The following is a 23,982-nucleotide window of genomic DNA, read 5'->3' as shown; positions in this document are numbered from 1 at the left end:
TGTAAGATTTCTTTATGATTTTTTTTTTTTTTACCTTCAGGATATATTCCAGGAAGGTATTTTTAGTCAAAATAGTTCAACTTTTCTTCATGTTTGTGCCAGTCACCAATTTGGTATAGTTTTAATAGTTTGAATTTCTAGAAATTATTTTTTTTATTTTCTCATTAAAAAAATGCATCATTTTACATGATTCCAAAGTTACCACAATAAAAGAATGTCCAAAGAGGCATAGCTTTCATTCTTATTTTTTTACCATGTCCTTTAACATGTAATAATTATGTTTAATTTTGGTTGAGTCTTCCATTTTGAACATAGAAGCACACAAAACATGCTGTTTTGTGTCTTGCTGTTCACTTAACAATGTATTCTGGAGATCATACCAGAAGAGTATACAGAACTCTTCATCATTGCTTTTAATGCTGTGTACTGCTTCATTGAATGGATGTCGCAGAGTTACTCAAACACCCTTTTGATGAACATTTAGGCTATTTCCAGTCTTTTGCTATCACATGGATAACCTTTGCATTTTATTTTAACCTTCATTTTCCATGCATGAAAGTGTGAGGGGTGGTGCGTTGTTTTTTGTTTTTTTTGTTTTTTTTTGTTTTTTTTTTTTAAGTGCATTTAATTCACAATGATCTTACATTATCATCAGCTTTGCCTTGTAAGAATAAGTATTTCAGGGTTTGTTTTTGTTTTTAGGCATGGGTATCTTTGCCATACTTCTACTTGTGTTAGCTGACTTGAAACCTTTCTCTTTTACACCTCAAGCACTAATTTGCTATTTTGGGGAAAATACTAAAACTTCACAACAGTCAGAAAATAAATGGTGGCTATTATGTTTAAGGTGGTGTTCCTGAAGAAAACTGACCTTTATACCTTTTTGGTGTGTTTTGGTTTTGGTCTGGTGGTAATTTATTCTAGGAGCTTTCTGAGTTGCGGTATTCATTGTGTTACCAAAATTAAATGCAGCCCATGTAGATTTTTTTTTTTTTTTAGATTTATGACAAACATGTGAAACGTGAAAAAATGAAATTATTTTTAGAAGCATTTTTAATATTAACACAAAAGAAAGCAGATTTATGAAAGAGAAAGATCCTGAATTATTTGTGTATAAAAAGAGAAACCTCTTTTGTCTCATGTGTAGATTTAATCACATGTTTTACTTTCATTGTTTTAATTTTGAAAGTGGATTTTAAAGAGCTAATTTGCATCAGCGTCTGTAACCACATGAAGGAACTGACCACCATCTATTTTCCTGTTTCTGTTTAATGTGGTTAAGCAAGAGTAGGACTGGAAGACTGGCATTAAGTAGTCACCTGCTAAAATACAGGATAGGTACAGCTTTTTAAACATTAACTAGTTTATATCCTACAGGTCTGTCTATAGTTAGCCATCTCTCTCAGACTCTTGGTATGACACACCTTTCAGTATACTAGCTCTTCATAGAAGAATCTAGTCTGAAGTTGAGATGGGGGAAAAAAACCCGAATGATTTCTTGCATCCAATTTAGGAGTTGTTATAGACACATGACCATCAGGACTGTTACTCTGTTTCACGATACAGCCCCTTCTGTTGCTAGGTAGATAAGTTACTAGTACATTGAGTCAAAATACATTTCTCTGAAACTTTTTGCCCTTTGCTCCCAGTTCTGGGTAATAGCTAATAAATATTTGTTAAAGAGCAAGGGCTCTGCAGTCAAAAAAGCCTGGATACTTGTCTCTGTCACTTTGCTAGCTATGATGTTAGGTTTCTCCATATGCAAAATGAGAATACAAGTAGTACACCCTTCATAGTTTTGAGGACAAGCTAGATGTATGTAAAGCATTAAACCTACTACCCCCAAAATAGGAAACATTCTGTTAGCTGCTTGTAGTGGTGATGGTGGTCTAATGGGGCTGTAAGACAATAGTGTAACGTGACCAGCTCACTAAGAACTTATCCTCCACTCTTTCTGTTGTGGTTCATTGCCTGGTACTAAAATTGAATTTCAGCATTTATGCATTTCTGTGTTTTAAAGATTGTTTGGTACTGGGTATCCCCTCCCACATTTGCTCAGTGAGGAAAATAAAACAGGTAATTTGAGATTTAACCCCAAATAGTGAATAAAGGTAGTGAAATCCATTTGTTTTTATTTATTTTAAAAAAATGTATATTTATTTTGAGAGAGAGAGGGAGAGGGAATGCAAGTGCAATGAGGGGCAGGAGGGGGGGTGGGGGGTTGGGGGCAGGGAGAATCCCAAGCAAGCTCTGCACAGTGAGTGCAGAGCTCTGCATGGGGCTCAGTCCCATGAAATGTGAGATCACGACCTGAGCCGAAATTAAGAGTCAGCCACTTAACTGGCTGAGCCATCCATGTGCCCTGTGAAACTCATTTGTATGTAACAGGCCTTAAAATGTTCAAAATCACCATACACCCCAGTTTATGGGTTTTGGAAAAAGATTGCTTGAAGAAAACATAATTCACTTAATGCAGGTGCTCCTGCAAACTAATTTGGAAGACAAATTTAGAAACATTTCAGGTAAATATACAATTGTTAACATTTGGGATGATATTCTTACCTTCCCTCAGTGACTATGGCACTCTAAAGATCAGCTGTGTTTGTTTTACAAAGTGATTGCTTGTTTAAAGAAAATAAGTTATTAGCTTTAATCACCATAATATGTAGGTTCTCTATTTTTTACAGTTTATTGAATTAGAGAGTGAGCATGAGCAGGGAGAGGCAGAGAGAGAAAGAAAGGAAGGAAGGAAGGAAAGAGAGAGAGAGAAAGAAAGAAAGAAGGAAAGAAGGAAAGAAAGAAAAAGAATCCCAAGCAGGCTCTATACTGCTAGAGAAGAGCCCGATGCAGGACTCGAACCCACAAACCACGAGATCATGACTTGATCTGAAATCAAGAGTCAAATGCTTAACCGACTGAGCCACCCAGGTGCCCCTGTAGGCATTGAAATGTCCCTTAAAAATGTCCCTGAAAAAAAAAAATTGACCCTTGTCTTTTAAGATGTTGGTCCCTAATGACAATTCACCCTCCTGCCTTTTTTTTTTTTTTTTTTTTTTAAGGTAAGGTATCTTTAAAGCTGTTTGACTAATGAGAGTGAAGAAAAAGATACAGATGATAGAGGAAAGGAAATAGGAAATACATCTTTGAGAAGGCAAGAGGATGGGGCATAGAGTTAAGTGATGGGATCTTCAATTGAGAGTGGTCAGGGTCATGGTAGTGATGGAGATTTGGGGTAGGGGGATGTGTGAAACAGGTACCTAGGAGAGTAAGGAAGGGAATTGAGTGGCACAAGTCATAGAGTTAGTGAATGGTAGGGACAGGATTCTGACCTAGGAATTATCAAAGTTTGATCTTTTTTGCTGTGTTACATTGCCGTCCTAATAAGCAAAGTAATAAATGCTGAAGAAGGTATGCTTTCATGAAGGACAGTCAGGAAATCGAGATGAGGTTGAGCTGAAAAAGGAAAATTAAAGAGAAAGCCCCCCCATTAGCCTTCTCATTTATGGAAATTATTATTACCTTGTATTATAGTTATTTGGTATACCTCTGTGCCATATTACTTCAAGTAAAGGATGAAATTCTGGGTAGGAACTGTGTATGAACTTGATATCTTGCCCTAACAGAGTTAACACTGCCTTCAGAAGGATAGATCCTTAAATAATTGTTGAATAAATAGTCTTGTGATTGATAAGAGTACTGATACTTGTAGTTAAGTGTTGCCTTTCTAAAATAAGTCGTTGGGCAATCCATCAGTGTGGTTGTGTGCTGTTGAAAGACATGTTGTGGTGTAGTCTCCACATTGGCCTTAAGCCTCGCTAGCTCATGGTACGAAAACCTTGGCCTACAGAAGGATTACTCAGTTTGTTGAGAAGAGGTTTGCAAATGTGTGTGACCATAGGTGAGGCTGTGGCTGTGAGCTAGGTAGATATGATCTTTTGTAGTAAAAATTTTACTTATGAAGACTTTCTCTCTGGTGTATTACTTTTCCATATCATTGAATATCTGAGGCATTTAGTCTTAAATGTATGACACTGCAAGTGCCTAAACTGTGTAAATGTCAAAACCTGCCCGACTTCAGTGCATTCAGACTTCTTTTTCCATGACAGATGTTTTTGTTTGTACTTGTTAGGGAGCGGGTCACAGATTTAGCAACCTGAAATGGAAACAAATGGAGGGGGGAGGAGAGTGGCTGAAGCTATGAAATTCCAGGTCTTTCCTAATGGTGGAGATAGTGACTTTAGTACTTGAGAAGCGCTCTCTGTGACCCTTCCTTGGACCTGGGTGTATACGGCAAGCTACCTTTCTTCCAGGGAGCTCAGAGTACTACTTGACTATACCTCTGGGTGGGGTTGTGTTACAAGCAGTGTTGGGAAATGGTCTTCAGTTTGTCATTGGTGGCTTCCTTCCTTTTGTTATCGACACTTCTCTTACCTTTTTAGTTCTTCACACTACCCTGAGTCTGCAATTTCAGTCTAGTATAGGGTCTAGTTTTGATGTAGCTTATCCTCATCGCTGCTTTCCAGAATATGAATTTGGAACATTTGAGGCAGTGTTTCTCTAGCTGAGGCTCTAGGATCTTGAAGAGTCCATACAGTGTTTTTCATAAAAAATTCTTATGGGGTGTAGATTTTGTGAGGGTATTTAAAAGTTTTTCATATTTGATTATCTTAAGTTGAAAAAATAATTTTTAGTTTTGAAATAATGTCAAACTTACAGAATGGTCAAAAACAATACAGAGATTTCCTATATATATATACCCTTCACCCCATTGTGAACATTTTATCATTTATCATTCTTTCTACACACATACATTGCTTTTTTTTTTTTTTTCTGAAATGTTTGATGGTTATAGTCATGATGCCTTTTACCCCCATATCCTTCAGTGTGTACTTGCCAAAAACAAAGGCATTCCCTTAATATAATCACTGTACAATTATCAATTTTGAGAAATTAACATGGATACAATTCTGTTTGCTAACTATAAACGTTAAACATTATTTTGACCAGTTTTAAATTTTGAAATTTATTTTTCCTGAAGACTGCCACTTTCCAGTGGTAACTTTCAAGTAAAATATAACATATGAATTTTTAATATTAAAAGAGTATTAATTATTTAATATTTTAATATATTAATTTTCTTAGGTCAGTGTTCTTGAGATCTAGCCTTAGATATCTGACAATTTTTTGTCTTCTTAAAAAAGGCCCATATATCACTCAAATGTGAGAAACACTGAGCATTTGAGGAGTATCTGATTTTTATTTTTTGTTTTTTATTTTTGCAGAGAGAGAGAGAGAGAAAGAACGAGCTAGCACTAGTGGGGGAGAGGGAAAGGGAAAGAGAGGGAAAGAATCTTAAGTAGGCTCCACTCTGAACGTGGATGTGGGGCGGGGCTTGATCCCACAACCCTGGGATCATGACCTGAGCCATAATCAAGTCAGTGCTCAAAGGCTGAGCCACTCAGGCATCCCAGGATTATATGAGTTTTAGTAAGAAGTCTTTAAAGATGAGATAGGAGTGGATCTTTAAAGTGTTATTAAAATCCACATAAAGTAATAAGTGCTGCTTCTGATTTGTAGTTCAGGAAATTCAGTGAACTGAAGGCCTGGAATGAGACCTTCTAGGATCACACTTTTAGCTTTACATCTAGGGCAGGAATTCTATCTCATTTGAGGTAAGTTCTTATCCAGATTCTTCGTAAACATTTCTGATGAGGAGGAAACTTAAGTGCTCTGTACAGTGACACATTCTAGTTGCAGACGTATCACATCTGATTTTTATAAATCAGTAAGAAAGACCAACAACTCAACTGATTGGCCAAAGACCTGAAAAAGCACTTCCCAGCTAAAAGGAAACACCAATGACTTACAAACATGAAAAAGCTATTATGATGGTAGAACTAAAAATGAAGCTATGTCTGTTATATGTTGATATATAATATCTAAGGCTTTAAATGAACAAAAACAAGGTATAGAAAGGTGTGTTTCCTTTTGTGTGTTTTCTCCTTAAAAAGAGATACATATGCTCACATATGCACACAATTTCTGGAAGGATATACAAAACTTAACAATAGTTGCCACTGGAGAGAGATATCTAATTTTAGTTGTATATCTTTTTGTATTATGAATTTCTCTTGTGGGTGTGTGTATTTTTCAAATAAAATGAATTTAAAATATTCAAACTTAAAATGAGCTAAAATCTGTCATTCTGTCCTTCTGTTGGTCACAGGTCCAACTTTTGGAATTGTGCAAAATAGGACTATTTTATCTTTAAGTTTTCTGATATTTTATAAATAAATCACTGTGGTCTTGTAAGTGGTCTTTTCCCCAGTGTAACTAAAAATACTTGTTTAACTGTAACTATTTCTTGTATGACCTGGTATCCAGAATAGACTCCCTTGCTATCCAACTTGTTTATATTTATGAATATTCTTGATATGGCCAAGTCTCTCTCATACCAGGCTTCCCTTTGGAGGCTTCAGTTTTTGTGTCCTAGCCAGAGAGATTGGGTAGTTAGGGGGTTGATTTTAATAATCATGTCATTTCTTTGGATCTTCGAACTGCTGTGATGAAATCTCTTAATTCCTTTTCCACATGTGCCCTGTGACCTCATTGAGATTTGTCACCATGTTGACCCAGATTAATCAACATTCTTGAAACAGTTCTTCAGCAAGCTGCAAATATTTGTCCTGTACATTTTTGACAGACAGCTTGCTTCAATATTCCTGATTTTTCTTCTGTAGTAGCTTTTCAAAAGAAGAAATAAGGCCGTTCCAGCACAATCTTTTTATTTATTTATTTATTTTTAAATTTTTTTTTTTTAACATTTATTTATTTTTGAGACAGAGAGAGACAGAGCATGAACAGGGGAGGGGCAGAGAGAGAGGGAGACACAGAATCTGAAACAGGCTCCAGGCTCTGAGCTGTCAGCACAGAGCCCGATGCGAGGCTCGAACTCACGGACCGTGAGATCATGACCTGAGCCGAAGTCGGACGCTTAACCGACCAAGCCACCCAGGTGCCCCCATTCCAGCACAATCTTATGCTAAAGAGTTAAATGCCTGTTTGCGCATGCCTCATTATTTTTCATGTCAGAGATCCTGGGGACTCTGTATACCTTTGTTCCATCAGCCTTCCCTTGACGTGATGTTATGTTATTTACCAAAACAAGTTTCCTTTTTATTAAACGTTTGTGACTGATTCTTGCTATTAATTGTGGCCTCACAATCACTTCTTCAAAAAGGTCTTGTCCTCTTATTGCAGTGGCAGTCTGCTTCCATGTCCACAGCGAGCTATTATCATTATTGGAAATGTACCCTAACTCTGTTACTCTGACCAGAATTTCCAGTTCTTTCACCTCACCCTTCTACCTCACTTTCTGGTTTCCAGCACATTTACTCTTTGAAGCTTCAAGTATCTTGCCCTTACCCTGTTCCTTCAGTTTATCAGCTTCTTCCAGATTTCTCTCTTCTCTGTTATCTATGGATTACTAGGTCAGTCATTTCAGTATTCTTGGGAATGCCCTGAGTTCTCTCATCTTGCTTTCTTTCTACCTCTCTTGTCCCATCCAGCTTCCTGGAGTAATTCACCAGTTGTTTCTTCTGGTTGTTTCTAGATAGTTTAATGCTGCCAGCCAAGTAGAATAAGTGTGCTGATAAGCTCTAATATAAATTAGTAATATAGTCCACTTCCATTTCTGTTTCTTACACTTGAATTTTGTTTAAGTATTTTGCCCTGTTTCTTCTCCCAACTTTCAGCTGAGGATGTGAGAGAGAAATGCTTACTTTATTTTGAAACTTAACTATGTCTTCACTTATCTGTATTTATTTCTGTCTTTCTTAAAAAAAATTTTTTTAGTCTTTATTTATTTTTGAGAGAGAGAGAGAGAGAGTGAGTTGGGGAGGAGCAGAGAGAGAGTGAGATACAGAATCCAAAGCAAGCTCCAGGCTCAGAGCTGTCAGCACAGAGCCCGACGCGGGGCCTGAACCCATAAACCGTGAGATAATGACCTGAGCTGAAGTCAGAAGCTCAACTGACTGAGCCACCCAGGTGCCCCTCTTTGTTTTGTTTTTTTTTTTTTTAATTCATTTTGGGAGAAACAGAGTGAGTGGGGGAGGGGCAGTGGGGGGGGAGGGGCAGTGGGGGGGGGGGTGAGAGAGAGCATGAATGAATGAATGAATCCCAAGCAGGCTCTGTGCTGCTAGCACAGAGCCTGTTATGGGGCTTGAACCCATGAAACCATGAGATCATGACCCGAACCAAAACCAAGAGTGGGACACTTAACTGACTGAGCCACCCAGGTGCCCCTGTGTCCCCTTCTTTCAGGATCATTCCCTTCAATGTGTTGTAGTGATTCCATACTTTTTGTGATCTAAACACCTTGTTTGCTCACCTGCTCTATTTGTGATGAGGGAGAGAGGCAAGATACAGAATGGCTTGTATGGTATGATTGCTATACTTAAAAAGAAAGACCTGTGTTTAAGTACCACCCCCCCCCTCCCCGCCCCCACTGACAACCATGTACACAAAAGAAGCATTAGAGGGCTCGGTAGACTAAGGTGTTAACAGCAGTCTCTGGATGTTGGATTGTGGACTCTTCCTTTTGCTTGTTTTGTAATTTGAATTTTCTCTATTGAAATGCTTTTGCCATGAGAAAATTAAAAGGAAATTTATATTTTCCCCTGTATTTTTTGTATATGCTTATATTCTTTTTATTACAAACATCTTATTATCAAGTTCGGGGAAATGTCTTGCCATCTCTGTCAAGCAGTTCTCTGAATATCCACTGAAAAGGGGAGTACCAATAGGAATGACCTTCCAAATGCTCTGACATGTCCAGGTACCTTTTATGTTCTTGAAAAAATTCCACATGATACTAATTTAAATCAAATCTAGTAGGTCATGGATTGTAAGACACAACTATTTTATGAACCACTAAGAAAGGAAAACATTCTGCCAATCAAACTATGATGTTATTGATAGTATGATGCAGAGGTGTTATATGTAGGGAAAATGTACCTCACAGAATTAATGAAATATAGTTGTTCTCAGATTGCATCTGTGAAGTGTTTGTTTAGTGGTTTTGGAATAGGAAAAAGGTGTTTAACCTTGACCTCGCTTCCAATCTCATCCTTGTATTGCCATCCTTTCCCCCTCTTCATTACTTGGTTTTTGTATGGCTACACTGGTGAATGGACTGAATTATGATGGAGTGAAGCCTACATTTGGAGACCAGGTTTTTGTACATTTCTTTTAAGGGACATTTCAAACAGATGATTATACTCCAGTCTTGCCATGTAGCCTGCAGAGTGGTCTGCTTAAAATCCTAATCTGGCTGTCATCATCCAAAGCCCTTTTGTAGCTTCCTTTTCCCCAGGATGCCTGGCGCACTGGTGTACACCAGACTTTTGGCTTTTGATTCCTCTGTCTCAGGACACAGTGTGGTTACCTTTTTTAGAACATAACTGTGAGCTCGGAGAGCCACATGCTGTGATGTGGAGCAGAGCGTATACCTTGTGTTCAGCAAAGGGACTGCTGAATGGACACCACAAAGGATTGAGAACCCCTAATCCATAAAACGAACTGTGTTTCTCCTCATGAGAAATCTGTCTGTGGACTTGGCTACTGTTCCCTATGTTGGCTACTTTCTGCCTTACACTTTATACTCCGGTAATGCTGAACTGTTTATAGTTTTCTTGCACATGTTGTTCTGCGTTTTAATCTCTTTGCCTTTGTGGGGAATCTTCCTCTGCCTGGGATCTCCCTACAAATGTATCTTCAGGAGCTACTCTTCTTTTAGGAAGGATTTTTTTGCTTTCCTATTCTCCTACTAAACTGAGTTATTAAACTGCATTTTCTCCCTTTGCTGTTACACTGCGCTTATTTCTTTGTATTTATTCCATTATGTTGGAATTACTTTGTAACAAAATTGTATTTTGTTTTACAGGACATTAAGCTTTTTAAGGGCAGGGACTGTGTTCACCTTTTATTTCACAGTGCCTGGTATTATCTTCAATAAATATTTGCTGTACTAAATGTAATTGAAACTTTGAAGGAATGAACAGCTCATGTCAAAAACCTATAGGTTGTCGGTATCCTAGGTTTTAATAATAAAAAACTTTGATTTCAATTGTTTTTAGTATTTATGATTTCTTTTTATTCTTTTGCATGCTCTCTTGGCTGGATGGCAATAGAGAAGAAGAAAATGAGGTAAGTATAATTTAACTAGTTATTCAATGGTTATTGGATTAAAAACTCAAAATTTATCTATGTTTTTTGTTTTGTTTGGTTTTTAAGATTTTATATTTAAGTACTATCTACCCCCAGCTTGAGGCTCGAACTCAACAACCCCAAGACCAAGTGTCGTTGCATGCTCCACTGACTGACTGAGAGCCAGGTGCCTCCACAGACCTGGCTAGAGCCAGGTGCCTCTAGCTATCATTTTGAATGTGAAATGAAGAAATAGTTTTTGCTGAATTTTTGAATCTGTAGTAACTCCATTCCAAGGAGGAATGTTGTGTATCTCAAGGAAGTGGTTTTTAAAATGGAGCTTCAAAAGCTTTAGGCAAGGTAGAGGAAGCTGGGAGCTCTGGAGACAGCATTTACCTGTTTTTATGTATTGAGCTACCATGTAAGATTTCATTTGACAAGTGCATTCTGTTTCTTAAAAAATATTTGAAGACCACTGCTTTATGATAATGCATGAGAGAACATTTTTTTTCTCACTTGATTAGTGTATAATGTTGAAAACTGATGCAGATTTTACCATATTGAAGGAGAAAACTATTCTCTTAGCCAGAGTTGATTAAAGAAGATCCATTAAAAAAATATTGCGGATGACCAGTGTACCATCTTTAATTTAGACTTGAGTTTGTTTCTTATAGATTTTTCTGATGTTCTCTCTACCACCTAGGTTTTGCCTTTAACTTCTAAAGCCTACCATTTCTTTTGGTGGTTTGGCAAATGATGGAAGGAAAAATTTTCTTAGATATATACTTTGTAGTTGTTGCTCCTAGAGTAGGGTTGGACTATAAATCAGCATGGCCTGAGTGTGTGAGGCCTGGGCAGAGACAGTGGTAGTGTGCCAGGGCAGAGTAATTTATAGTAAAGCAGAAAGATCTGGGCCTCATTTGCTTACCTCATCTATAAAACGAGATAGGAGACTGCTCTAGACCAGTGGTTTTTCAGATCTGTAAAGTCCATCAGAATTGTCTTATGTGCTTGTTTTCCAAAAACAAACCCAAACAAAACATACTTTGTTGCTTTAGATCTAGTTGTGTTGCAGATCTGTATTTTATGAAGCACCTAAGTGATTCTGTGTGATGCCAGAACACCACTATAATGGCTTCTGATGTTTCTTCTCAGAACACAGGAACAAACTATTTTCCACACTGAGATGTTAATTATTGCTCTCTATCTACATGTCATTTTGTGTTCTATATTGAAGTACATGTTGGATTTTTTTTTTTTTTTATTCTCGTTAAAAAGTCTGCCTGGAAAAAAAAAAGTTATAAAAACAGATAAATTCTTTTTTTTATATATATATATTTTTAAGCAATTATTTATTTTTGAGACAGAGAGAGACAGAGCATGAACGGGGGAGGGTCAGAGAGAGAGGGAGACGGAATCTGAAACAGGCTCCAGGCTCTGAGCTGTCAGCACAGAGCCCGACACGGGGCTCGAACTCATGGACCGCGAGATCATGATCTGAGCTGAAGTCGGCCCCTTAACCGACTGAGCCACCCAGGTGCCCCAAAACAGATAAATTCTTTATGTAAGAGACAAAAATAGGAAAGTATGGGTAATTGTTGAAACTTGGGGTGGGTACTTAAGGGTTTATTATACTATTCTCTATACTTTTGTGTATGTTTCAAATTTTCTATAATGAAGTTTTATCTAGCTTAGTGAAATTCATACTGTCCTTAAAGAGGATTTTTCATTTTCCTGACATTTTAAACTGTAATGCTAGCCATTTGAAAGTAACTTTATTGTTGTAGTAACTGCTTGTTTTGTTCACTTATAGGCAAAGATTGAAAATGTGCAGAAAACAGGTTTCTTCAAAGGACCAATGTTCAAAGGTGTTGCTTCTAGTCGATTTTTACCTAAAGGCACCAAGACAAAAGTTAATTTGGAGGAACAGGGACGACAAAAGGTGTCTTTCAGCTTCAGCCTTACAAAGAAAACTTTGCAGAATAGGTTTCTGACTGCACTTGGCAATGAAAAGCAAAATGATACTCCAAACTCCCCAGCTGGACCTCTTCAAGTAGACTTGACTCCTAAAATAAAAATGGACATTGGAGATACCTTATCTACTACAGAAGAATCTTCCCCACCAAAATCAAGGGTAGAATTGGGCAAAATTCATTTTAAGAAACACCTGCTTCACGTGACGTCCAGGCCACTGCTGACTACAGCTACAGCAGTGGTGTCTCCACCTCCTCCAGTAGTACCATTACCAGCAGTCATAGCAGAATCAACAACTGTAGATTCACCACCCTCTTCTCCACCTCCACCACCTCCACCTCCCCAGGCCACGACACCCTCACCACCAGCACCAGTAACAGAGCCAGTGGCCTTGCCACACACACCAATCCCAGTTCTGATGACAGCACCGGTAGATGTAGCAGTTAGAATACTGAAGGAACCACCAGTTACGACTGTACCAGAATCTTCAGACGTGGACACTAAGCAGGACGCTGTATCTAATAGTTCAGAAGAACACATAACTCAAAATTTGAATGAGCAAGCAGATACTCCCTCACAAAAAGAAGATTCCCATATTGGGAAGGAAGAAGAAATTCCAGATAGTTCTAAGAGTAATCTGGGCTCTAAAAAAACAGGTTCTAAGAAGAAATCCTCACAATCCGAAGGCACCTTTCTTGCTTCAGAATCTGATGAAGATTCTGTACGGACTTCCTCAAGTCAAAGATCACACGATTTAAAATTTTCAGCAAGCATTGAAAAGGAAAGAGATTCAAAAAAGAGCTTAGCACCTTTAAAAAGTGAGGATTTAGGGAAATCTTCACGATCTAAAACAGAGAGAGATGATAAATATTTTAGCTACTCAAAACTTGAAAGAGATACTCGGTATATATCTTCTCGATGTAGATCAGAGAGAGAGCGAAGGCGGAGCAGATCTCGCTCAAGATCTGACAGAGGCTCTAGAACTAGTTTATCCTATTCCCGGTCGGAACGATCCCATTATTATGACTCTGATCGTCGCTACCATCGGAGTTCCCCTTACCGAGAGAGGGCTCGCTATTCTCGGCCATATACAGATAACAGAGCTCGGGAGAGTTCTGACTCAGAAGAGGAGTATAAGAAGACCTACTCAAGGCGCACCTCATCCCATTCCTTCTCTTACAGAGACCTAAGGACATCGTCATCCTATTCTAAATCTGATCGGGACTGCAAAACTGAGTCCTCTTACTTAGAGATGGAGAAAAGAGGAAAGTATTCTTCAAAAGTAGAAAGAGAATCCAAAAGGACTTCAGAAAATGAAGCAATGAAAAGATGTTGTTCTCCCCCTAATGAACTGGGATTCCGACGGGGCTCATCCTATTCCAAGCATGATAACAGTGCTTCCCGTTACAAATCTGCCCTTTCAAAGTCTGTATCCAAGTCCGATAAATTTAAGAATTCTTTCTGTTGTACAGAATTAAATGAGGAAATCAGATCATCTCATTCTTTTAATTTACAGGCTCCTTGTTCAAAAGGTAGTGAATTAAGAATGATTAGTAAAATTCCTGAAAGAGAAAAGACTGGGTCTCCATCACCATCAAATCGATTAAATGATTCACCTACTTTTAAAAAGCTAGATGAATCCCTTATTTTTAAATCTGAACTTATAGGACATGATAGCCATGATAGTATTAAGGAATTAGACTCTTTATCTAAAGTGAAAAATGATCAGTTAAGAAGTTATTGTCCCATAGAATTAAATATAAATGGATCTCCTGGGGCAGAATCTGATTTGGCAACATTTTGCACTTCTAAAACTGACACTGTTTTGATGTCTTCTGATGATAGTGTGACCGGATCAGAGGTATCCCCTTTGGTCAAAGCATGCATGCTTTCATCAAATGGATTTCAGAATATTAATAGATGTAAAGAGAAAGACTCAGACAATACGTGCATGCTGCGTAGTAAGTCAGGAAGCCCATTTAGAGAAACAGAACCTACAGTGTCACCACACCAAGATAAACACATGTCTTTGCCAGTTACGACTATAGATTATTCCAAAACTGTAATTAAAGAACCAGTTGATATGACAGTTTCTCATTGTAAAACCAAAGATTCAGATCTATACTGTACTTCAAATGACAACAACCCTTCTTTGCGTCATTCTGAAGCTGAAAAGATTGAGCCTTCGGTTATGAAGATTTCTTCAAATAGCTTTATGAATGTGCATTTGAAATCAAAAACAGTTATATGCGATAATAGAAATCTGACAGATCAGCACTCAAAATTTGCACGTGAAGAATATAAGCAGAGCGTTGGTAGCACCAGTTCAGCTTCTGTTAATCATTTTGATGACATATATCAACCGATAGAGAGTTCAGGCATTGCTTCATCTCTTCAGAGTCTGCCACCAGGAGTAAAAGTGGACAGTTTAACTCTCTTACAATGTGGAGAGAATGCATCTCCAGTTTTGGATGCTGTGCTGAAGAGTAAAAGCACAGAGTTTGTAAAGCATGCAGAGAAAGAAACCATCATAGAAGTAGGTAGCGGCCTTCCTGATTCAGGAAGGGGATTTGCCTCTTGGGAAAACAGGCATAATAATGGGCTCTCTGGGAAATGTGTGCAAGAGGCTCAAGAAGAAGGGAATTCCATAGTGCTTGAGAGAAGAGGAAGGTCAGAAATGTCTTTAGATGAAGAAGGAGGGAGAGGACATGCTCATACTTCTGATGACTCAGAAGTTGTATTTTCTTCTTGTGACTTGAATTTAACCATGGAGGACAGTGATGGCATAGCATACACCTTAAAATGTGACAGTAGTGGTCACGCCTCAGAGATCGTATCCACTGTCCATGAAGATTATTCTGAGTCTTCTGAAAGCTCAAGTGATGAAAGTGACTCTGAAGATACAGATTCTGATGATAGCAGTTTTCCAAGAAACCGTCTTCAGTCTGTTGTGGTAGTCCCAAAGAATTCTACTTTGCCCACGGAAGAAACCAGTCCATGTTCTTCTCGGAGTAGTCAAAGTTACAGACACTATTCTGACCACTGGGAAGATGAGAGATTGGAGTCGAGGAGACATTCATATGAGGAAAAATTTGACAGTGTAACAAGTAAACCTTGTTCTCAGACTGAGAAGTTCTTCCATCATAAAGGAACAGAGAAGAATCCGGAAATTTCTTTTACACACCCCAGCAGAAAACAGATAGATAACCACCTGTCTGAAATTGTTCATCCTCAGAGTGACGGGGTTGATAGTACAAGTCATACAGATGTGAAATCTGACTTTCTAGGTCATCCAAATTCTGAAGAAACAGCAAAAGCCAAAATAGCCTCTAGGCAGCAAGAAGAGCTGCCAGTTTATTCTTCTGACGATTTTGAAGACGTCCCGAATAAGTCTCGGCAACAAACCATTTTCCCTAACAGGCCAGATAGTAGACTGGGAAAAACAGAGTTGAGTTTTTCTTCCTCTTGTGACATCTCCCGAGTGGATGGCTTCCGCTCATCAGAAGAGCTCAGGAACCTAGGGTGGGAATTCTCTCAACAAGAAAAGCCTACGACCACATATCAGCAACCTGACAGCAGCTATGGAGCCTGTGGTGGACACAAGTATCAGCAAAGTGCAGAACATTATGGTGGGACACGTAATTACTGGCAAGGTAATGGCTACTGGGATCCAAGATCAGCAGGTAGACCTCCTGGAACAGGGGTTGTGTATGATCGAATTCAAGGGCAGGTACCAGATTCCTTAACAGATGACCGTGAAGAGGAGGACAATTGGGATCAATGTGCAGGGTCTCACTTTTCAAGCCAGTCCAGTAAATTTTTTCTATCCCTTCAGAAGGACAAGGGGTCCGTGCAGGCACCTGAAATAAGCAGCAATTCCATTAAGGACTCTTTAGCTGTGAATGAAAAGAGAGATCTTTCAAAAAACTTAGAAAAAAATGATATGAAAGATAGAGGGCCTCCTAAAAAAAGGAGACCGGAATTGGAGAGTGATTCTGAAAGCGATGGTGAACTTCAGGACAGAAAGAAAGTTCGAGTGGCAGTAGAGCAGGGAGAAACGGCAGTGCCCCCAGGCTCAGCACTGGTTGGGCCTTCCTGTGTCATGGAGGATTTCAGGGACCCACAGCGATGGAAAGAATGTGCCAAGCAAGGGAAGATGCCCTGTTACTTTGATCTGATTGAAGAAAATGTTTATTTAACAGAAAGGTAAGCTTAATTAATGCTTGTCCAACAAATTTTAACGTCTTTTTGTTGAAAAAGTTAGCTTTCAACAGTTCAGAACATATTGAGGTCAATTGTATGAAATACAGTTGCATAATAGGATATAAGTTAAAAAGTCTAAAAAGCCTATTTACCTATTTAAATTTGATGGCAGAATCCTTCCCTCAGTATCCCTTCCTCCACCCTCCGCAGGAAGGGGATGTCTTAAAAAAAAAAAAAAAAAAAAAAAATTTTTTTTTTTTTTTTTTGGTCTCATTATCTTTTTGGTTCTGAAAGTATGATTTAGGCCAGCCCTATTTTTAAGTTTCTTTTACATGTGAAACTGATGAAACACAAAATAAAGTCCCAGCAAAACAGTCTGCTCTTAAGAAAAAAGTAGTTGTGCTGGATTTTTTTCCTTTTGAAAAATGTTCATAATGAAGTATCTTTGAAGGATGCTTTATAAAGTGGGAACCACATTAGAACATCGTTTTCTGTTCATTATTTTTTAGTCTGTTGCTAATTGATTACATTTGGCAATAGCATAACCAGTATTTTAGAAATAAATGATATAGTGGTTTCCTACAGACCCCTAACCTGAAACAAGGGGATAATGAGAATAGGAGTAATGGAAGACAGACTCCTTCAAAGCAGAGCTGCTCAGTCTGCTTTCTTTCACCCTTCCTCGACAGTTTTTTCATTTTTCCAGTATGAATATATGTGAAATATGCCTTTTTGAAAAAAATCTGTCTTACATCCATTTTCCTTTTGGAAATTTCTCCTCTATTTGAAAATCTGCTTAACCATCATCCCTTTAAGTGTTAAAAATTTTTTTGTTTAACGAAATTTTTTCACTGGTTAAGGTAAAGTTAGGTCTCATGAGAAGTTTTTCATATTTTAACAAAAACCTTTTTATGATATAGAGAGCCTCTTATATCTAGTAAATTAGGTTTAAATTTAAAATATTGAATCTTTTAAGTAGTAGTTTTTAGGAATTGTGTGAGTACATTGATGCAGCTTCCAGGGTCTTTGTAAAAGAATAGAAGTAAAACTAATCAACCCAACCCTCTGGGATTTACTCAGCACTGAGATCCAGATAAATCTACCACCTGCATATGTGCATTATAGATCTGGTTTGGTGGAGGGGGCACCTGGGTGGTTCAGCGGCTAAGCGTCCGACTTCAGCTCAGGTCATGATCTCACAGTTTGTGAGTTTGAGCCCCACATTGGGGTCAGTGCTGAAAGCTCAGAACCTGGAGCCAGCTTCAGATTCTGTGTCTCCCTGTGTCTCTGCCTTCCCCTGCTTGTGCTTTGTCTCTCTGTCTCTCTCAAAAATAAAAATAAACATTAAAAAAAAAAAAAGATCTAGTTGGTGGAAACATTGGAGAGCCTTTTTAGAGTGGGAACATTTTTTTTTTTTTAAATTTTTTATTTTTTAATATATGAAATTTACTGTCAAATTGGTTTCCATACAACACCCAGTGCTCATCCCAAAAGGTGCCCTCCTCAATACCCATCACCCACCCTGTCCTCCCTCCCAACCTGCCCTCCCTCCCACCCCCCATCAACCCTCAGTTTGTTCTCAGTTTTTTAACAGTCTCTAATGCTTTGGCTCTCTAGAGTGGGAACATTTTTAAAGGGCCTGTTGTTGTATGCTGGGCCTTTCGGAGCCACCAAGAAAACTAATTATTGAAAAATAGTATTGAAGATGGTGAAAAAAATTTTTCTTAGGTCTAATGAAAATAGAGTTACCTGAATCTGTGGCCATGAGTCCTTATCTGACCTTATGGAGCAATACAAAATAAAGCTACTGCTGATTCTTCAAAATTATAGTTCTTAAAGTACTTGTAAACAGATATTTTGTTTGTGTTCAGTCCTGATTTCTTCAGGCTGAGAATATTCATATATTCATTAATGAATTATATCTTGAACCAGCTGAGTCATTCTTTTTTTACTCATAGGTAGTTGAAACCATCAAGACACTCTTCGGGTACTTTATAAACATTGAACATATGTTGAAGATGAAAGCAGATTAGTTAGGAGATTAAGACAGCCACATAGAACAGCGGTGCTCTTCACTGTCTGATAGTTGGAGAGTAAGTTAGACTGCCCTAATCTTAAGGAGATCTTTTTCATTTCTGATTTTTTTTTTTTTTAACAAAAGAAAGTTCAACATAAAGGCCAGGAAATAATCACATTTTCACTTTTTCTTTGCAAACTCTGGCATAGGTATTTATGAACCTAACCCATTTTGAACAGTTTCCCCTTTTACTCCCAAATCAGTTAGTCTGTTGGGAAAATTTAGTCCTCTGATTATTCTGTAATACCTGATTATTCTGTAATACAGTTCTGTAAATTATACTTCATTCTTTTCTTAATCATTCAGTTTTCTTTTAAACAAGATTTTTAGAAATACAATGTTACTGAAAGATTCTCTCTGAAAGATTGAGTTAAACTCTTAATTAAAAATTACCTATTTTTAAATTTATTTTTTTAGCAACTTCGTTTCTTCCTCTGCCTTTCTTTCTTTGCTGTGTCTCAACCATTATTTGTCCATCCAGGAGGACTAATTCTTATATGTTTTGTTTGTTTACTTTGAGAGAGAGAGAGAGTGGGGGAGGGGCAGAGAGAGAGGGAGAGAGAGAGAATCCCAAGCAGGCTCTGTGTTGAGCGGGGCTCAATCTCATGACTGTGAGATCATAACCTGAGTCAAAATCAAGAGTTGGACGCTTAAGGGGCGCCTGGGTGGCTCAGTTGGTTAAGTGTCCGACTTCGGCTCAGGTCATGATCTCGTGATCCGTGGGTTCGAGCCCCGCATCAGGCTCTGTGCTGACAGCTCAGAGCCTGGAGCCTGTTTCAGATTCTGTGTCTCCCTCTTTCTCTGACCCTCCCCTATTCATGCTGTCTCTCTCTCTGTCTCAAAAATAAATAAAATGTTAAAAAAAAAAAATTAAAAAAAAAGAAAGAGTTGGACGCTTAACTGACTGAGCCACCCAGGTACCCCCAGGAGGGCTCATTCTTAAACTTCACTTTCATCATCTGTGTTACTTTCTGATCCTCATGAGTTTTCCTGTGTTTTATTTTTCCTGAGCCCAGTAGGACAGTTGACCCTTGAAATTGCTCATAATTTGAGGTTTAATTGACTTGGACTAAGAAATGAGGGCTCAGTCCAAAATGATAGACTTGAACTCTTGTCTTCCCACTTGCCAGGGCTCACGTTGCCTCTTGTTTGTGTAACATAATTAGTGTTTTCAGTTTCACAATTGCTAGTGATTAGATGTTTTCTTCCTTTTGAATGTTTAACTTAACCAGAATCATTAAATGTGAAACTAATGAGATTTAGCACATATTTGATTGTGTACATTGTATCATTACCAGGAGATTTCTTAAACCAATTCTTATAAAATTTTATCTAATAGAAAGAAGAATAAATCACATCGGGATATTAAGCGAATGCAGTGTGAGTGTGCACCTCTTTCTAAAGATGAAAGAGCGCAAGGTGAAATAGCATGTGGGGAAGATTGTCTTAATCGTCTCCTCATGATTGAATGGTAAGTAAATTGAAATGCTCTGATTTTGCTCATTCTGTTAACTGTCCCAAAATATTAAGAATTAGTAATGAATAAAATTTAACCTTTCTTCTTTTACCTAGTATTATTTATAAGCAATAAAATCTCCTATGTATAATAGCCTTTATAAGGAGACAAATTTCCCTTGCATTATTCATTATAGTATACATTTTAAGTGCTCCGTAAAGTAGCCCTTAACCTTTTGTTTCTTGTGTTTGTCCTGAGAGGCAAATGTTGGTATTTTTTAGCTTTTACTATCAAATAAGATAAAACCCTAGCATTTCAAAAGGGTATAAAGTAAAATGTCTTCCACTTCCAAACCTCAGTCCCTCTGTTTGTAGTCTTTTCAGATAATTTTTATGCCTATACCAAAATATTTCCTCATTTTATGTATAGAAATGAAATCTTTCTATATGTACTTTTTTGAGTTTTATTCCCTCACCTTGGCCTAAACACACATGTTCTCACACACTCTCACACACTCTCATACACTCTTAATTAAATAAATTCTGGAGACCTGTTCAGTGCTACACGTGCAGACTTAGCTAAATCTTTCCCTTGGCTGCTTTATATAGTCTATTTATAGTTAACTCATAATTATTAATTTTCAAAGGTAGATATTTGCTTCTGTATTTTTCTTTCTTTTTTTAAAAAATTTTTTTGAATGTTTATTTTTGAGAGAGAGAGAGAGAGAGAGAGTGAACAGGAGAGGGGCAGAGAGAGAGGGAGACACAGAATCTGGAGCAGGTTCCAGGCTCTGAGCTGTCAGCACACAGGCTGATGCAGGGTTTGAACTCATGAATGTGAGATCATGACCTGAGCCAAAGTTGGACACTTAGCTGACTGAGCCACCCAGGCGCCCCTGCTTTTGCATTTTTCTTATAAACAGTAAACATCTTTACATTGAAAAATGTGTGATTAAAATTTTTTACCAGTTTTATGAAAAATTTGTTTCCTTAACATTTTTTTTAATGTTTATTTGTTTTGAGAGAGAGAGCGAGCGAGCATGCGAGTCGCGGGAGGGGCAGAGAGAGGGAAAGAGAGAATTCCAAACAGGCTCTGAGCTGTCAGTGTGTAGAGCCTGACACAGGGCTCAATCCCACAAACCGTGAGATCATGATCTGAGTCCAACCCAGGAGTTGGGCGCTTAACCAACTGAGCCATCCAGGTGCCCCAGTATCCTTATTTTTTAACATGGAAAGAATATTAAGGTGATTTATAGTGTAGATACCTTGTTTTCAGTGTTGATGAACGGTTTTCTTTCTTTTTCTTTTTTGGATTTTTTTTTTTTTTTTTAATAGAAACCACATCACTTCATTTTTTACAGCAGTAATGAGGCAATAATTCAAGAGGGTCCCAGAAAGCTTTTTCATCCACAAAATAACAGAAAGAAAAAGCACCTTCACCACTCACGCTCTTGGTTAGCTTTTTCTTTTGATCTCTGTTCCCCCACCCACAATAGTATGTTGCTTCCAGAATGGGATTCTGCCTTCGAATGTTGTATGAGTCGGGAGGCTAGTCTATCAGCTTCCCTTAAGACCGAATGGAAGTCCCTAACTTAGCTGAGAAACCTGGACAAGTCTTCTTTGATTTCAGCCTCATCCCAAGGCCCATGAATGTTTCTTTAAAAAGCTGCAGGCGAATGAGGTAGAAAGGGCAGAGACAAGAGATGGAAACCGGCAGAAGGGCAAAGAGGATGGCTCCCACAGCACTAATGGACAGCAGGCCTCCCAAGGCTGAAAATGCAAAAAGCAGTGTGACACCCATGTAGCTACGGGGAGTACATGCCTTCAGTTTCTTCTGCAACATGGGCCACAGGGCAAAAATCTGGATGGCAGAAGTCACCATGATGAAGGCATGCAGGGAACGGGGCAGGCATGAGGCAAGGCAGACAGAAGCAAAGATGGCCATGTTCAAGGACAGTGTGCTGGATACAATGGCAGCATTGGCACCATAGTCAAAGAAAATGAGGCGACCTAAAAGCATGAAGACTGACATGGCGTAGATGGTGTCAGTGCTGACAGACTCCGTCAGGGTCTTCAGCACTGGGGAAGAACCGTAGGTGAAAGTAATGAAAACCAGGGCACTCTTCAAGTCAGCCCACCGGGTCCGCCCCCTCTTCTTCCATCCTTCACCTCTGTCAATGAGATCAAACAATACATAGCCAATCAGTGAAGAAGCCAGGCCAGTCCCGGAGAGCCATTGGGGGGCCAGAAGGCCCTCATCCATATACCACCAGATGAGCACAAACACACAGACACTGCACACTGCTGTATCACCACGCTCGACTCGAAGACCACAGCCCAGTATTGGTATTTCCGGGTGTAGATGTTTTTCCGGAGCTCTTCCAGGAAACACCAGTCCACGTAGTTATCGGGAAATGGCTATCGCTCGTACAAGACCTGCCACTGGCCTGCTTAGTGTCAGCTACAGGCTGGGTCCCCATTATCCTCTCCCTCAAACTCAGGCCAGCTCAGTCTCCCTCGCAGAAGTCCACGTGGTTCTTGTTCCTTACAGAGTTCTGAAATAAGACCTCTCTGGAAATCCCATGCTGGGTGGTGGCTGATACTGCACCGACCTTCCCTTGCTTTCAAAGGCAGCAACCCAGGCTAGGCCTGCAACAGATGAGTTTGTTCTCTGAGGCAGGACAGTACGGCCAAGTTCCTGCCCGCAGTTCCTAAGGCTGCGCGGCTGGGAAGGGCGGCCACCCGCCTCCTTCCCCATCCGGGGCGCCAGGGGTCGCTGAACTGTTTTCTTTCAAGGCCCAGATTTTGGTTTTGCCCATGTTCAAGTATTATGAGAACAAAACCTATACCTCAGAAAATTAAAGAGAAAGCGTTTTTGGCAATTCCTTTATCTAAATTGAAAGTAGAGATGACATTACGCATGTAAGGAGACGTGAGACTTAGCCCTATTCTCCAAAGTTGACAGTGTAGTTCTGGTCTCTGCGTTCTTCTGACTTTCCTGCCAGCCTTGCTAAAGAGATAGGAAGTATAGGATATCTTTCTTCTCATGTTTCTCACACTTAAACTTCTAGTAGTTGTCAGGATTAGGTTCAAATTTAGCCTGGTATGCAGAGCTCTTCATCGTGTATCAACAACCTGCCTTTCCATCTTCCAGCAATCCACCTTTCTTGTCAGTCATCCTCAACTGTTTTATTCTCCTTTCCTCAGGTGGGCCTTGTTTCCTATTTCTGCACATGGGCAGGCTCTGTGGTATCTCTTTTTTTTTTTTTTTTTAATCCACATCCTATTTGTCATTAGAGATTCTTCTTTGAAGAATTGATTTTCTCTGTTTCTCATTTCAGTTCTTCTCGGTGTCCGAATGGGGATTATTGTTCCAATAGACGGTTTCAGAGAAAACAGCACGCAGATGTGGAAGTCATACTCACAGAAAAGAAAGGCTGGGGCTTGAGAGCTGCGAAAGACCTTCCTTCGTAAGTTATGTTGTAATCATCTTTCATTTCCTTTTTGTGTTGTTGAAGTTGGTTAGCTACTTTGTAGGAAGGAAAATAACGTGTCTATTATACTGAAGGTTAATAATGTTTATTGTGTAGAATGACCACCTGGTAACTAGTTTAAAACATTTTTTTTTTCCATTTCTTTTAGGAAATTAAAAAAAGAAAACAAAAAAACTCCTCTGTTTCTGTATATGAAGAGCATTTTGTCATCTGTGACATTTGGACCAGATAGGTCCTTCTTTGTATGACAGTTACTTTTCGTTTAATTCCAAGCAGTTACCAGTGTTTGCTGTAGACCCCCAGAATCACTATGAAACTGTAAGGATTTGGGACAGAATTGATTAGTTAGTTTACATAAAACTGAGTTGGAGAGGGGGTGCCTGGGTGGCTTAGTCGATTGTCTGACTCTTGATTTTGGCTTAGGTCATGATCCCAGCGTCGTGGGATTGAGCCCTGTATTGGGCTCTGTACTGAGTGTGGAGCCTGGTTGGGAGTCTCTCTCTCCTTCTCTTCCTCTCCCCTCCTTGTGCTCTCTTTTTCTCTCTCTCTAAAATTAAAAAATAGTAATAATTA

At 38.8% G+C, this 23,982-nt stretch overlaps 1 protein-coding gene and 1 pseudogene across 2 annotated transcripts in view; one reads left to right on the top strand and one right to left on the bottom strand.

Annotated features, from left to right (window-relative positions):
• Positions 1–23,982, top strand: part of SETD2 (SET domain containing 2, histone lysine methyltransferase) — a 123,077-nt gene that overhangs the window by 16,773 nt on the left and 82,322 nt on the right. For both annotated transcript variants that reach the window (XR_008420632.1, XM_053898338.1), the window contains exons 2-5: positions 10,168–10,206; positions 12,020–16,386; positions 19,800–19,931; positions 23,257–23,385. Coding sequence is in view for 1 of the 2 variants with exons in the window: in XM_053898338.1 (XP_053754313.1) it covers positions 10,168–10,206; positions 12,020–16,386; positions 19,800–19,931; positions 23,257–23,385 (4,667 nt within the window). In the remaining variant the exon portion in view is untranslated. The remainder of the gene's footprint in view (positions 1–10,167; positions 10,207–12,019; positions 16,387–19,799; positions 19,932–23,256; positions 23,386–23,982) is intronic.
• Positions 21,216–22,530, bottom strand: LOC109247733 (phosphatidylinositol N-acetylglucosaminyltransferase subunit C-like; annotated as a pseudogene).

The sequence above is a fragment of the Panthera pardus genome, unplaced genomic scaffold (assembly GCF_024362965.1).
Source record: "Panthera pardus isolate Hobbes unplaced genomic scaffold, ASM2436296v1 HiC_scaffold_8, whole genome shotgun sequence".
Lineage (NCBI taxonomy): Eukaryota > Metazoa > Chordata > Mammalia > Carnivora > Felidae > Panthera > Panthera pardus.
Note: the sequence above shows the minus strand (reverse complement) of the source record. Positions and strands in the feature narration are given on the sequence as shown.